Source organism: Augochlora pura, chromosome 2 (assembly GCF_028453695.1).
Source record: "Augochlora pura isolate Apur16 chromosome 2, APUR_v2.2.1, whole genome shotgun sequence".
Classification (NCBI taxonomy): domain Eukaryota; kingdom Metazoa; phylum Arthropoda; class Insecta; order Hymenoptera; family Halictidae; genus Augochlora; species Augochlora pura.
This window is the reverse complement of record NC_135773.1, coordinates 9,067,843-9,082,876: the sequence shown is the minus strand read 5'-3', so window position 1 is coordinate 9,082,876 and position 15,034 is coordinate 9,067,843. Positions and strand designations below refer to the sequence as shown.

At 38.9% G+C, this 15,034-nt stretch overlaps 3 protein-coding genes across 8 annotated transcripts; all 3 read right to left on the bottom strand.

Moving 5' to 3' along the window:
- Window positions 1–627: 627 nt before the first annotated feature.
- On the bottom strand, window positions 628–1,781 carry LOC144474567 (trafficking protein particle complex subunit 2-like protein). Of its 2 annotated transcripts, none has more exons than XM_078189567.1 (5): window positions 1,594–1,781; window positions 1,303–1,496; window positions 1,142–1,229; window positions 989–1,068; window positions 628–919 (listed from the first exon to the last, which is right to left on the bottom strand). In XM_078189567.1, the coding sequence occupies exons 1-5, from the start codon at window positions 1,624–1,626 to the stop codon at window positions 877–879; spliced, it is 438 nt and encodes a 145-aa protein (XP_078045693.1). In that variant the 5' UTR covers window positions 1,627–1,781; the 3' UTR covers window positions 628–876. The 2 variants fall into 2 exon arrangements, with proteins under 2 accessions (XP_078045693.1, XP_078045703.1); XM_078189577.1 differs by having other exon boundaries at window positions 1,324–1,496.
- A 49-nt stretch (window positions 1,782–1,830) lies between these two features.
- Window positions 1,831–2,668, bottom strand: Osi (electron transfer flavoprotein regulatory factor orsai). 2 transcript variants are annotated; one of them, XM_078189600.1, is made up of 3 exons: window positions 2,406–2,668; window positions 2,062–2,280; window positions 1,831–1,996 (listed from the first exon to the last, which is right to left on the bottom strand). In XM_078189600.1, exons 1-2 carry the CDS (start codon window positions 2,442–2,444, stop codon window positions 2,065–2,067), a joined length of 255 nt encoding a protein of 84 aa, XP_078045726.1. In that variant the 5' UTR covers window positions 2,445–2,668; the 3' UTR covers window positions 1,831–1,996; window positions 2,062–2,064. The 2 variants fall into 2 exon arrangements, with proteins under 2 accessions (XP_078045726.1, XP_078045715.1); XM_078189589.1 differs by having other exon boundaries at window positions 1,842–2,280; window positions 2,406–2,461; window positions 2,592–2,631.
- Window positions 2,669–3,629: 961 nt separating this feature from the next.
- LOC144473384 (amino acid transporter heavy chain SLC3A1) lies at window positions 3,630–14,381 on the bottom strand. 4 transcript variants are annotated; one of them, XM_078187221.1, is made up of 8 exons: window positions 14,241–14,381; window positions 11,616–11,785; window positions 10,803–11,004; window positions 9,926–10,062; window positions 7,429–7,622; window positions 6,325–7,339; window positions 5,788–6,056; window positions 3,630–5,717 (listed from the first exon to the last, which is right to left on the bottom strand). In XM_078187221.1, the coding sequence occupies exons 2-8, from the start codon at window positions 11,715–11,717 to the stop codon at window positions 5,492–5,494; spliced, it is 2,145 nt and encodes a 714-aa protein (XP_078043347.1). In that variant the 5' UTR covers window positions 11,718–11,785; window positions 14,241–14,381; the 3' UTR covers window positions 3,630–5,491. The 4 variants fall into 4 exon arrangements, with proteins under 4 accessions (XP_078043347.1, XP_078043339.1, XP_078043356.1 ...); XM_078187213.1 differs by lacking the exon at window positions 14,241–14,381 and adding an exon at window positions 13,240–13,597; XM_078187230.1 differs by lacking the exon at window positions 14,241–14,381 and adding an exon at window positions 13,240–13,596 and having other exon boundaries at window positions 7,429–7,610.
- Window positions 14,382–15,034: the final 653 nt, after the last annotated feature.

Sequence of the window (15,034 nt, the reverse complement as noted above, 5' to 3'; positions counted from 1 at the left end):
TGCTTTTCGATGGTAATGAACCCGAGCTGAATTGCACTCGACGACTGGCCGATGATAAGGACAAACAATCATCGATACTCTGATTATCCTATTAATCGAGAGAAAATTATTTTGTCTGAAATTAATCTGACGAAAGAGTCAGATTATTTTTCTTCAACATTGTAGTGTTTTATTTTATCAAGGATTCATTTGTAGCGACTACGTAGGATTTAGAGAGATAAATCGTTTTACTTAGGTTCCTGTGATTGATTAGGGGTTGTTTCTGACTCTCGTATCGGTTTAGTGTCGTAACCTATGTTATCAACATGGTATTCATTTATGGTAAAGGTAGAAATTGAAAAAGAATAGAAAATGATGCGTATACAGGTATATATTTTAATAAAATGATGCTGTTTAATTACTAATTATTTTGTATTGGCATAATTACTATCATAGTACCACCTAGCGACAAAATATGGTGTCAATTTCGCTTAAAAGTTTAGACATTTCTTTGTAGATGGCGCAATATGCTTCTTCGAATGAGCCAAATATAATCAATGAAAAAAGCAATATCTTATATGTATGTATATTGAAAAGTACATTCTATAAATTTTAATATGGAAAATGAAACAAGTACTATTTGTTTCAGGATTTAAATTATTTATTATTTACATATTTTGATACATTGTTCAGTACAACTTCTGATTCATAATTACAAACAGATTTACAAATATAAAACATTATAAATACTTAATTGCATGAAAGGAAATAGTTTATATCTACCATAGTACATTTTACTAAAGAGAGAAACAAATACGGTAAATAAGATGTAAGTTGGTATCAGAGTGAGCAGTCTATTGATAATTAATGGTTTCTCTATTACAAAACTATTAGCAACTATATAATACCCATTATATCCATTATTGATAAATCAAATGACCTAGAAATTAGAGGCGAGATAGTAGTACCTATAAAACACAGAAAGTATTACTACAGCTGAACGACTTACTTGGAATTGATCTCATCATCTGGAATGTAGAATGGATTGCATACGGAATTCGAATACGCAGCATGCAATTTTTTAAAAATCTATAACAGAAAGTGTATTATTGTATTGATACAGTAACATTATGATATTAATTAATTTCTATAGATGATATACCATTTTCACATCATTTTCACGCAGAGTTGTATTAGATGACTGCAACACAATAATGAACTTGATTTTTGTATTTGTTGCATACCCATATCTACAATGAAAAGGTGACAATAATTACTCCTATACTCTAGTACATATATATATATATATAAACAAATTCATACAATGTTAGAAGTATTACAAACATTTTGTATTCTTCTGTAGCATTCAATAATCCTAAATACAACTCTCTTATATCGATTACTGCTTTATTCCCAACATTCAATTTCTCTTCTATAATATCTATTGATGTGTGAACTTTGCAATGAAACTGCAATGCCATTGATTCATCCGCGCATCGAATATACTTGGGAGAATTCTATGTCAAAAAATATACAATCCGTAAAATACATAAACTCGTATACCACGAGTCCAATACATCATAACCTCAAGATATTCAGAAAGTGTTTACTCACATCTTTACCTATTACAGCAACACAAACTGCCATATTTACAAACTTTATACTATTTTAGAACGTATGTCATAATCCATATCAGTCCAAAAAATAAATTAACACTACTTCAATTTCTTTAAAACTTGTAGCAAATGTAAATATTGAACTCCATGAACACAAGTTCTAATGTCACTTTTGACAACCATATTGATGAGGTAACCAATAGAAATATAATATTTCGTTCAATAACAACATAAGCATTTATTTATAGAAATAACAGCAATATAAATACATTTTACTGTAACATATCGTATACGCATATAAATCTACCACAAAAATATATTGACGAAAGACATGTAAAAAATATATTTCATTTTCAATATATCTACGCAAAAACTTCGTACATCGATCTTACGGACCTTTTCTAAAAAAACAACATAAAAATTAAATTTGTTCATTTATATATACAAAAATATTAATACCAAATACATTTCAATGTTGTGGTTCATTATAGTATCTCCTTTTCAATGTTCTGTATTTGCGTAACATGTATAAAGCTTCCAGTTCTTTAATTACATAGTCTCCATGTGCGAGCATTTTATTTATTTTTTCCGGATCAGTTTCTCCTTTATTTTTTTCAAAGGCTCTTTTCAAATTCCGTTTGAAAAAATCATAACCTCTTGGATAATCTTTACCCATAAATAACAGCTAGAAGTAGTAAACAGTTTTATTTTAAGCTTAAAACCACAAAGAAAATATATCAATAATTTCTTCTCGTACAATAACTCTATAATGATAACTTTATAACTCAAAATTAAAGTACCATTTATTACCGTTTTGTATAATTGAAGAACTTTCGAACGTTGGGACATGATCGTAAATATTTTACCTAATGCGTCAGCAATGTTAATTATAAGTTAATAAGATATACATCTGACATGCGAAAATGATATTATCAGCTTTACATAAAGTATTATGTTACCAACATAAAATATACTATTAGTAATAATTGCAATTACCATTTCATATAATAGTTAGTAGGTATACCAAAGTCCGTGCATTTAAACTGCAGTGCTAATTTCACTGGCAAGTGCATAAAATCCAAAACAAATTTTTATGCAACAATGAATCATGATTATATTTTAAAATAAATTAATAAGAAAATGATTATTTATTATATAAATTAATAAATAATTTTTACAATCATAATCAGAATGTGAATATTGACAATAATTAGTAACATCTGCATATTCAATTGTTGGTAAGAATTATCAACTGTGCGAACAGTTTGAATTTATTTCCCTGTAAGTGGCTCTACCATTCCAAAAAGCTAATGTTGAATTTCAAAATGCGTAGAACATTCTAATTAATCTTAAAGTGCGAACATAAATTAAGTTGTCCGTATTAATAAATATTGAATTATTTATTTTTAAAGTAGTAAAAAAAGAAGAAGTTCCCTCGTAGTGAGCCCTGTTCAGTTGAAACATTTCCCAACTCTATACCATGAGGCGGAGAGCGGAAAACTTGTAAATAACACATTACTTTCCTTTGATCATCACACTCCGCACAACTCGAAGATCAGCCGAAGCTTCCTTTCAAAGTCGAGAAGATTGCGAAGGCTAGCAGCAAATTGTGCTGCGGCACTTTCTGCCAGGGATCCAGGGACTTTCCTCAGAGCATGATAGTCACTCGGACTTCGATTGTGGCTCCGCGGTGTTGCTCGAGGGAACTCCTTGAACTATCACATTTTGGAACTCCCTTATATACAAACCGGCAGCCACAACGAGTACTAGCGAGAAAGAGCAGTGGTTCTCAAATCAAACACGTTTCATTTCTCAATCTTTAATTTGAAATGTAAGAATTTCGAGCATAGAAACCTAGAGTACACAAATTTTAAATGATTAAATTTGGATTGTAGAAAATTTAAATATAAAATTCCTTTTTTAGAAATTTTAAATGTAAGTATCTAAATTATATAATAAAATAGATAGATATTAATATAAATAATGTAGTACGATGTCGTACAGATAAAGACATGATAATAAAATAAGTGTATATCTGCGTTGTAGTAAAATTTATTAAGACGTACTAACTATTTAGTTCAATAATGATTTTTAAGTAGTAAAAACCTTATACAAATAATGTCGTACTACCTATTAATACTATTCGCATTTGTTCTTCTCCTACTGTTAGTTTTATACAAATATTAAAGATACCGAAGCATATCAAAATTACACAGCACTTAAAAATTTAAATTGTACGACATTGCTGCACGGATGATGTAAACCTGAAAATCAATGACGCAAAGGTAAAATGGTTGAACTGGACAACATTCATTTAACTATCGTGTAGTTATATTAACACTATTGATATTTTCATGTTCCTCATTTATACACAAATATGAAGTACTTAACAGTATTGAAGAGAATACACAATGGAGATTCATGTTTACATATAACTTTCGTTTTATTCTTGCGTACGAATAATATTCACATCAAAATCGAACTTCGTTCAAGTAAAAACCTAATTTGCTGTTCGAGGACTAAAAGTACCGAAATACCTCTACTCGATGAATGTACATACAGGTATTGCTCGATCGATATCAGTGCTTGCATTCGAACAAAGATTAGAAAAACAAATCCTCCTTCGTGTATGAGCACCATTTTGAATTCACGCATCGGTAAAACGTCATTAGCTTATTACCAAAATTATTATATAAAAGAAGTTGAGAAATTACACGTCGGGAATACCTTTTATCACGCTCGATAAAATTTGTTACAAAAATAGTCCATATATATATATATATTTCGCTTTTCTTTTTGTTCAGTCGATCTACTGCGATTTGGAAACGTATCCCAGAGCGTATAACAGAGATAAGATTTCGTGTCAACCATGTATGTAAATGTATAAAACATCCTAAACGTCGGTTCGAATTCGCACACTATGACTGGGAATAGAATCGGTGCAGTCGCAATTGTCATTCTTTATTATCAAAACTATCAGAACATATAAAAAACACAGTGAAACAATTTTCGTATATCGCCAGCCTGGACCACGAAAATGAACACAGAAGATAAACATGGGATGATTTGTTCTCTTTTGTTTGGAATGTGAAATGCGCGAACATTCGTTGTGCTTTACGGTTTCTCTTTTTATTCGATATTGCTAAATCGGACTAAACATCAATAATGGTAAATATGCGATTTGATTTCGTAACAACTGTGGACTTTATGCGTTCTGTATCGCCCGGCAGATTTACACCGTAGTAAAATTTTTCATAAAATTTCTAGACGTATCTTTTCGTCTGGAATCTGAACGGAATCGACAGTTATTCTCTACTTCTACGTTTGTACGCTAATTCATAAAAATCTATACACGCATAGACATCCACAGTTCAGCCTGAACGTCTGTTTTTGATTTTTCGTTTTTATCGAAGCACATTTCACTAGACTACGTTAAACACCCTTTTGGATAACAAAAATGTCCCTCCTATAATCGAGACTATGGGCTTTATGCATTAATGGCAACAATTGTTCTACTCCGCCTTTAGAAAATCTCTTTCGAAATAAATGTTCACTGTTACGTGAACTTTACAAAACGATCCGTTATAAGTATGAATCAGCATAACATCCACATTGAGCTCACGGCACTCAATCAAACTGTCTCGATTTGAAACTTCCTGCTTTTCCGCTTCTATCCGCTCTCAGACAAAACGGTCCCTATGCGTCTCACGTAAAAATTATTAGGAACTTTCGCTATAAAATCCTTCGTTGTACAACGTTTGCAACGTCGAAAGGTAAAACTTATCATCAAAGGAAACATCTCAAAACCCATACTCGATACAATTAAAGTACGCCGAAATCTTCGGTTGGGTGTAAAACGAATGTTATAGAAAACTTTGATTCTGCGAGGAATCCTCTCATTTGTCGAGCTTTATGACGAATGCCTCTCCCGGAGATACGGTCAGCTCTTTGAAGTAAACGTCCCGGTTCAGCCTGGTCGCGGGCCCGACAACAACATGACCGCCATAATAAAGGAAGGATAGATCCTTCGTCTGCGATTGGTTGCCTAGATTCGCTACGAAAACGTACGAGTTTCGCCGTGGATACCATCGTTCTATGACAATCATTTCGTCGTTCGCGTACCTGCAATAGACAAAATTGCTTAGGAACTCTGCTGACGCGTACCTTCATCGTTTCTGTGCATGATCATTACCTAATATCACAGTTAGCCAGCACCTGATTCTCCTTCAGCACCGCCTTAACGTAAATCGGGGTCGTTTCGGATCTGAGCTTAATCATCTCGGGTATAGTGCCCATCAAGATCGTCTGCAACGGTTTCGTGGCTTCCGGTAGCCAAGCGGTAACACCAACGGATGCGAACTTATGGTCGGAGCTGTCATTCGAATCCCAATACATCGGAGCCAGATTGTGCACATGAGCGAGATCCTTGTGGTCCTCGCACTCGCAGTTCATTATACCTATCTAAACACAAATTGGTATTAAATAAAAGAAAGTTGGGTAGATGTATCGGTTGTGGTCAATACACCTTTGTAATAATTCTTGATATTAGGTAATCTGTTAAAACTTGTACATTTCTTATGTGACACAACACTTTAAGAATATTTGCATTGAAATTCCTATAATTCCTTAAGGTAGCCACGACCGGTACATCTAGCCTACTCGATTACAAATAGACGATAATTTGATTACACTGTAGAAAATATATCAAAATCATCGATGCACCATTTACCTCATCCCCGTAAAATACGCTCGGCGTACCCGGCAGCATCATCCCCAGCAAAGAGGCAGCAATTGTTGCATTCTTTACACTGATGGTCGAAGCGACCCTCTGAGATTCTACTCCACCTATTGACCAATGCACCCAAGGATACTCAGGCTTCTCGAACAGCAAACCTTTGGTGACCTCTTCCACCTGTTCCTTGATCCGCTGCGTCCCATTCGACAATTCCAGCGTAACGTCTACGAGATCCATATTCTTCAGAATGGCCTCTCTGGCGGCTCCCGGTTTGCTGACCTTTAAAGCATTTAGGTGGCAAATCAGGATCTTCTGGTAGCCTAAGATGGACTTCCAGTGGTTGAGACTGCTAGCGAATGATTTCTCGTCGACGTAATGCTCCAGCCCCCTCAGATAGAAACCGTCAACTCCCATCTGCGACCATGTTCGAATCGCAGCTGTGACCGGGTTCTCCATCACGGCGCTGATATGATTCGACGTCAGAGCATTCAGTCGTGGTTCCTCCAAGGTCGGCGGAACCGACGACAACGCGTCTCTGATCGCCTCGACCGACATTGAGGGTGTCGTCGGCGCGGTATCTTCTAAAACCACGCCGTCTGTAACGCCTCTTCTCTCGCGCACAGCTTTGTCAGTCTTGTTCGGCTTTTCGACCGCCACATTCTCGTCATACAAGGTCTTCACGAACGGGTACAGCGGTAGGTCCAGAAGAACGGTCATATTCCGTCGATGGATCTCGTGCACCAGCACTTCGAAGTCCCGTAATGTTCCCAGGTGCTTGTTCAAGTCGGACAGATTCTCAATATCCGAGTAGTGCTCCGGATAATGTGCCGCAGGGAATATTGAGTTCAAACGGATCCCATGGATCCCGAGCTCCTTCAGATAGTCTAGACGCATCGTTATCCCTCGCAAGTCGCCAATACCGTCGCCGACCTTCGAGGAGTCCTGGAAAGACGCTGGGAAGATCTCGTAGAAAACGCTGCCTTGCCACCATTGCACTTGCGGGTCGCATCTGAACAGATAAACGGCGATTGTCTGGGTTGCAATGCAGTTGCTGGTATCATTGGACGTCGAAGACGGATCGTAGAAACGTTTACGTACTTTTTGGGCATGGTGACGATCACACCGATCACGAGAGCCATGCAACCGGCCAGCACCGACATCAGGGACCAGAAGCAGGTCTTCCGTATCAGCGGCCAATTCCATTTCATGAAATGATAATCCTTCGGCGGCTTTGGCACTACCAGTTGGATACCAACCAACGGTGGCTTTCCTCCGTTCTCCTGATTGTAAAACTAAACAGTTACAGTGAAAGTTCAAACATGATGTTAGAAAGCAGCAAGCGATGGATTAGTACACATAGATGATGGCCAGTACGGGTTTCCACCACCATGATTATGCAGGGTATGCCACAAAATCTATCAACGCGCGTCTTCCGAACGATTCTAATCGAGTAATGTTTTTCGCAAGGAAATCGAAAGAAATGCTCTTTTTCCCCAGAGTATGTATCATTGAATTTTGCCAGATATTCTTTCTCTATTCCGCATATTTGTCCAGATATTCTGATTTCTAAGAAACAAATTCGATCTTCGTACAAGCGTATATGCCAGGTGTCTACGCGACCGTGTATTTTTGTATTCCTAAACGAAGGTCGATCATCAACATACCTGAATAGATACATTACTTTTATTACACCTGAGAAAGCACGTTTGCCAAATGTTTCATTAAATCGTGATGCATGGAACTAATGCATTTCGATGCCCTATTGCTCGAAAGTAAGAATGCTTGCGAATGGTAAAGCAACAATTTCCACCGGATTTTCATGGAATCTGATTCGATAGAGGGTTGTTAGAGCGAAATCCGCTCAATAGAAAGATTTTCGAAAAGATGACGATGTTGCGTTACGCATTGTTCCGCGATCGATTGATATGTATGGGATGCAAAAATGTATGTTGGTGAAAATGTATTGCAACAATGGTGTGCAACGCTTGGCAAGGTACTCCTCGTTTGTGCCAAACAGATCGAAATATTATGCTGAATACAGTGCATGAAGATTGGTGCGTAAACGTTACAAATGGAAATCTGAAATAGTTAATCACTGAAAGGGCGACAGCGGGGAAAGTAATTTAATTCGATATGGTTAAAGTGGATTGCAGACAAGATGATTCCTTCGTTAGATCCGTGCAGATGTTTTGTCATAGGACAGTGGAAATCGTGCGAACATTTTTGACCTTAACTAACAAGATCTGTGACCTTAACTAGAACGATTTATCTGCATCAGTATGTCAACGAAACAACAAATAATTAGGATCCAACTATTCTTGCTGCTGATTTCGACGCTAGTTAGCCGGTAACAACAATCGCTGCCACTTTGCATTTATACCGTATTTATTTATACAAATTCAATGCGGTCAAAGGGAAGAGAATATAAAAACGGCACGCGCCTATCCGGAAACATTGCTGCCATTACGATTATTTAACCGTGTTGCATTTCTATTTTTACGTACGTTATGATCTGAGCGACAGTGACTTATTCGTGTTCTTATTATACTGTCCACTGCTTATTTCTGTAATAACCGAGAATTTCATTCACTGAATAAATGATACGATAAAACGATGCGTAGTTTCTCGTGACGTCTCATAAAACAGTGACAGCAAACAGGTCGGTTCAGCAAACGCATCCCTTCGAATTACGCCATTTTTCATTTGCATAGGCAAATCTGTATATTTGCATGTACAAAAAATTAAAGTAACCAGACGCGTAGGTGGAAGCGCACTAGACGCATTTAGATCGAAGGTAAAACTGGTAATCGGCCGTGGACGAAACAAAACGTGTAGCAACATTAGCAGCGAAAACAGGCATTCGAACATACGTCTTCTTCTGTTCGAGCTGGATTATTTAAATTTCAACTCCCACAATCAACCAATCGCACTAAACTACTATTTGCAAGTCGAATCGATCGAAAGCATGACAAAACTTCACTGGAATTCCTCCGAATCCGCAAACTATGTGAAGGAACGACACGCCATCGAAACAGGGAACCAGTTTTTAGTAAATGGAAACCAAAATCTCAATTATTTTGGTATTAGTCGCACGAAATTTTGCAGTATCAAAGATACGTTCAGTGTCCTGTTGTCAACGTTTTATTATTATTGCCACATGAACATACATAATCGTTCGTCTACCCCTAACTGCTGAGCTAGGCTCATAAGGTCTGTAACATTTCGCTGGATCGATGTACACTTATGCACAAGAGTATTCGAACGTTTCATTCTTTAATGCGTCCAAAGAAACTTATAAAATGACATTAACAAATTAAAGTAACAAATTATATTTGGACATGTCTTACACATATTGTCCATAAAGTGGATTCTTGCATACAAGTTGCAAGGGAAAAATACATATTGTAAATGAATCATAAAATGGCGTAAAAGTCAAAATTATATTAGTATGTTTAGTCAAATTTAATTTGACTAAATTAAATTTAACAAAACTTATATTCGAATACTTTCGTGTACGAGCGTACATGATTTCCATTATTGACCGACCGAAACTCCACGTCGGCAGTTAGGGGTTCATTAGATCGGGGGTGCTTACCAGTGCCTGTGCATCGGGGGCCAGATGTTGATACGCGGTGTTCAGCTGCGTCAACAATTGCGCGCAAACGGGGCCGCTCGTGTCGCTGCTGCTGCTGCTGCTGGTCGATTCCACCATCGGATCACGGGAGCTCGGCTCTGCAATAAATAACGAAATCGACAATGGACCGGCGGCAAGCGGAACCAGTTTCCGTTCGCGTCCCGATATTTAAAAAGCTTCGATTTCGCAAGAGCGGCCGTCACGACTCGGGACGATCATCGGCGACCACTAGTTGAGACTCAACTGTCGAACTTCTTTTAAATGATTTCATCGATGAAGTTGAAACCGGAGCCAATTAAGCCGTTTTATTGTCTGTAAAATAATCACGAGTGCGACACTTAAACGATTACGTAAGTCCGGCGAAGAAAATGCGTATTACGCGACGGTTTGCTTTGCTGAAGAAAGAACAACGCGTCGAAGATACGACGGTGGCGATTAACTGGTCATTAGACTGCGGATTTTACACATTTATGGCTAAAGTGAAAAGGCGCGATTTAAAGTGGTGTAAGTGTTTAGATAATTGGGAAATATCAATATACTAGTTTCAGACAATTAAAATTACAAAAGTAGAATTGAAATATCTATCTGGTTCCAATCTATTGCAATTGATGTTTTGCATAAAAATCTGCAGTCTGCTGATTATCCTGTTCGCCCATTGATTGTCCGACGATTATGTTTCTGATTTATGTTATAAGGGTTTGTCATAGTAAATATATTTCCCTGGAAAAGCGAGCTTTAGATGTGTATAATATGCACAGATGATCTTTTAATTGCAGATAGGATTATTACCTATGCAAGTATGTATATTCATACGTCATTGCTATTAATGGAAGCTTACCATCGTTCAGAACTCTGCTCGAACTGTTCACTATGCTCATGAATTCGTTAAGACCATCTTCTTTGTTGATGTTCTCGAGTATCGGCGGCGAAATGGACTCCACGGGATTCCCCTCCAAAGTGACGAAAATGGCGCCAGAATCGAGGACATTGTCGTTCCGTGGGCTCGGTGTCAAAAGTGGACAATCCGACGCTTCTTCGTCCTGTCCGAGAAAAGATTCGTTTACCGAAATCAATCGCTACTTCATCGTAAACAATAATCTACAGTATTTTAAACAGAAACACACAGTCAGCTCTAGCAATATTCTACGTAAAACCTACGACTAATTAATACAACGAAATCATTGTGAAACGATCGAAATCATAACACGTTCGCCACTACCATTCTGTCCAAAATCAGATAATAATGTATTCGAAAATTATCATCTTCATTAAACAGGATTGAAGCACATAAAATATTTTAAAATGTTCAAACGTCCTCCAAATTGCTAATTGCCGCGATAAATTCCCGACTGTGATAATATAAGTAAATTGTAGAAGTTATGACATATTTCGTGGCTCGCCATTCATTTTCTAACTCATTTAAATAATTCTGCTAAACACTCGATTAGTCACGGCAACATTTACAATGAGTCGACGAAAAATCGATGCTCGGAAGACTTGTGAACGACAGCGTACCCGATTACGCTGTCGGCGAACCTGTTAAGAATCCTTTCCTAAAAGGGAGAGCGTACACGTGGCCAATGCAACGTGCGAACAGCACAGTGGAAAGGGTGGGGAAGACAAAAGGGTACGTTATTTGTGTCGGACGCACCTGTTGGTCGTGATTTATAATGAGCTGCCGCGAGCTGGGCAAAGACGCGAGTTCAGTAGGCAACACCACCGACAAAAGACCCTCGGGCTTCTGGATATTCATTTCTGTCGAACGTAGAAAGTCGTCCGATTGTTTTGTCCCTCATACGATGGTACAGCAACGTCTAGTATCTACAGCACATGGACAACAATTTGCCGAAGTCACAACACAAAACGGAACAAACATCCGATTCACCGAAACGTTTCGAACTAAAAGCGTCACGGTGTTTCTACTTCCGTAAGGTCGCGCGTCGCGCCGGCACTTCCACGTCCAAGCGAATTCGTTCCGGCAAACGAAACGCACAGTTAAAAAAGAACCATGAAGAGAACAGTTATATAAGTGCGATAGGGACGGTAAAACGCGACTCGTTATTTATGCGCTTGCTGAAATTCTGCTTCACGGCGGCGATGCTGACGTCGGAGAGTTTCACGTTGAAATTCGATCTATGGGAGCAGCCGACGCACAATCGTGTCACACAACACGTCCGACGCGATGAAATGCAATCCAGCGTGGTCGTCATATTTACGAACAGAACGCGAACCGAACGTGTCCGCCAGCCGTGCGGCTTATTGATCGGCGAGTTCTCTCGTCGTCGCCTATGGCAGCGCTACGATTTTCTCCCGTAATCCATTAAATGGTCACGAGCTGCAAAGGACCGTTCGTATTACAATCGTCCGAGCACGCGGGCATTGTTTCGCCGTCGATACTCCGAAAGAATAGCAGACACGATTACGTCATAGTGTGACGCCAACGGGTCCAGTTTATGCCAGTTTATGGTATGCAATACCAAGATGTCAATTAGTTTTACGCAAAGTTCGGCGGCGCACATACCGCGTTGCAAGCCATTCGACACGGTACGATAACGGAGTATATTTAGATGTACGGAGAACCGAGACTCTTGGCGGGTTTGGAACGGGTTAGTGCTATATAGGACGCCAAATAATTCGAAGCCTGTAAAAAATTTGATCGAGTCACGCGATTGTCACGGGACCGAAGCAGTTGTCGGGCCTCTTCGGGGAATCGTCGAATCCCATTGAACACGTGCTAGTTCCTAATGCGAACGTTCGCACCACCAAACAGTCCGTTCATGTGATCGCTAAGAATACGATGAATCGGTCACGCGACCGCTGATTCCGCTAATTTAGATCGTAACGGAACACGATTTGTGGTATAAGCGAGCTAACTCCTCACGATAGAACGAGACGAAAATTTATAAAAATAATGAAATATCAAACTCTCGCTTTCGTGTTGTTATACACGAAAAGGCAACTGGAGGATTTCTATTTTAATCGGAACTTTCATTTGCGTATTCGCTTTTAGAACTACCTCTAACGTTTTAAATGTAGTCGACGAACTGTACTTCCTTGAAAGTCTTGCCTCCAGCGCGCCGCGAGAACGCAACAGCTGTTATAAAAGCAACAAAACGGATTATCAATGTTTGACTATATGTCGCGAGAAAAAATTGTGTACAGATGTAGAAAATTCGCGAAAAATTGGGGACGCATTTTGACTCCAGCTTGGTACCAAGTAACGAAACGGTTCGCAGCGAGCATGATAGCAGTTGTCGATTTGCGATCGGTCTCACCTGTAATTCGGCCGGTGATCACCTGACAGAGTCAACATCGGTAGAACGCCCGAAGCACATATAGATTCGTCCACGGGAAATCCTGAAGCTGAAGGAACCGCGGAACTATCGGTCTGTTCTTTCGGACCGGCCGTATCTCCCACTTGTTCGACGCTCAGCGATTAATTCGTCTTCTATGGTCCCGGCTTCTGCGCGCAAGAAACTAACTCCGTGAGCAGCCGACGTACAACAAGATCACTACCGAGGACGAATGTTTGTGCTCGCGGATGTTGTTGACCGTCCTGGTGCCCCCAGCCGTAAGGGAATCGCGTGCCTTCGCGTATTATATTTAGCAACGCCGTTACGTCCCGCCGCGTCTTACGTCTAACGAAAACGTTTGGCGTCTTTAACGAGTCTGCGCGCTTGCACGCGTTCGGTTAGCAGAGACCAAGAGTGTACTTAATTTCCCCCGCAAGCTCGCATTCATAATTGGTCGTAATAATTACGAAGCGGTAGCGCCGTGTCGAAAATATTATTTTATCGATCGGATTGCAACGTTAGAATGCTGTTGCATTAAGTATTATAGGACTGTAATCAATACGTATTAATGTCGACGGTACATTGATACGCGAACGTTCCTGGTAACGCTTTCTGACTAGATAACTATTACCATATTTGGGTTCATTTGTCGTGTTTCATCTACGGATTTGTTAGTCACGTTCGCAATGTAATGTTCGTAATTACTCTCAAGGACGAGGGTGCCAAATTTTTGGGAGCCCCTTAAGATAGGTGTACATGCTTTCACGACAGTGAGGTAAATTTCCGTTACCGACCGTGCTGGAAACTTCTAATTGCACCCTCTAGATCAAAGAACGAGAAATTTTGAGATCGATCAAAGTTGATGAAGTAGTAACTTATTTCGAATTGTATCAATTTATTATCCATTTTATTATTTATGTCTTTGAAATCTTCTCATCTCTGTTTACTACTTACAGGAATATATGTAGCACGTATGTACTTACCCCAAACCTCGTCTTCTATCCATTCATGGTGTGTACAGTAGCCTCTCAATTCAAGAACCACATCTAGGGGCAATGAAACTCTTGAATTGAGAGAATGCAGCGAATTGTTGTATTCTGATTGGTTGATTCACAGCTGAATAGTGTTGTCTTCATAATCAATGACAAAGAAATGAAATAACGAGGGAGCAAGACAGCAAGACCCCAGCACAACCACGTGTGAAACGAGTCACACAGCAATCTCACTCTTCTCGCGCATCTGTTCGTCTGATGCTCCATCTGAAACACGCGGCGCGATATTCGACTCGTACTTTTCACCTCGTTGAATTATGGACCACATCACCAGCGAATTTTCGAACGATGCTCAATGCATCAATGTGAACTTTTTATTTATTGTTTTGTCTTACTCTTTTCTGATCATAAATGATGTTATTATGCAACGTTCGTTGATTATTAATTTATAAGAACTTGTGTTCCTTAATAAGAATATGATGATATATGTCGTTTATATTGCATTGTGTATAACCTTAGTTCTTACATCGAGCATAATAGAAAGATACAGCGTTCATATTCGTATTCGTAATGGGTGGTGGTATACCGCTGGCGAAAAATATATCTCGTGTTTCAAATGGAGCGCTAAATGTACGGATGCACGAAAAGAGTGAGACTGCAAGCAGAGTAAACACTCACGCGTAGGGCCCATTCGGTTTTTTTTATCTCTCTCGATCATTTCCTGTTCTCTTTTTAAAGTAAATTCTCAAAGATAAATGCACAATAAAATGGTAGAGATAAAAATG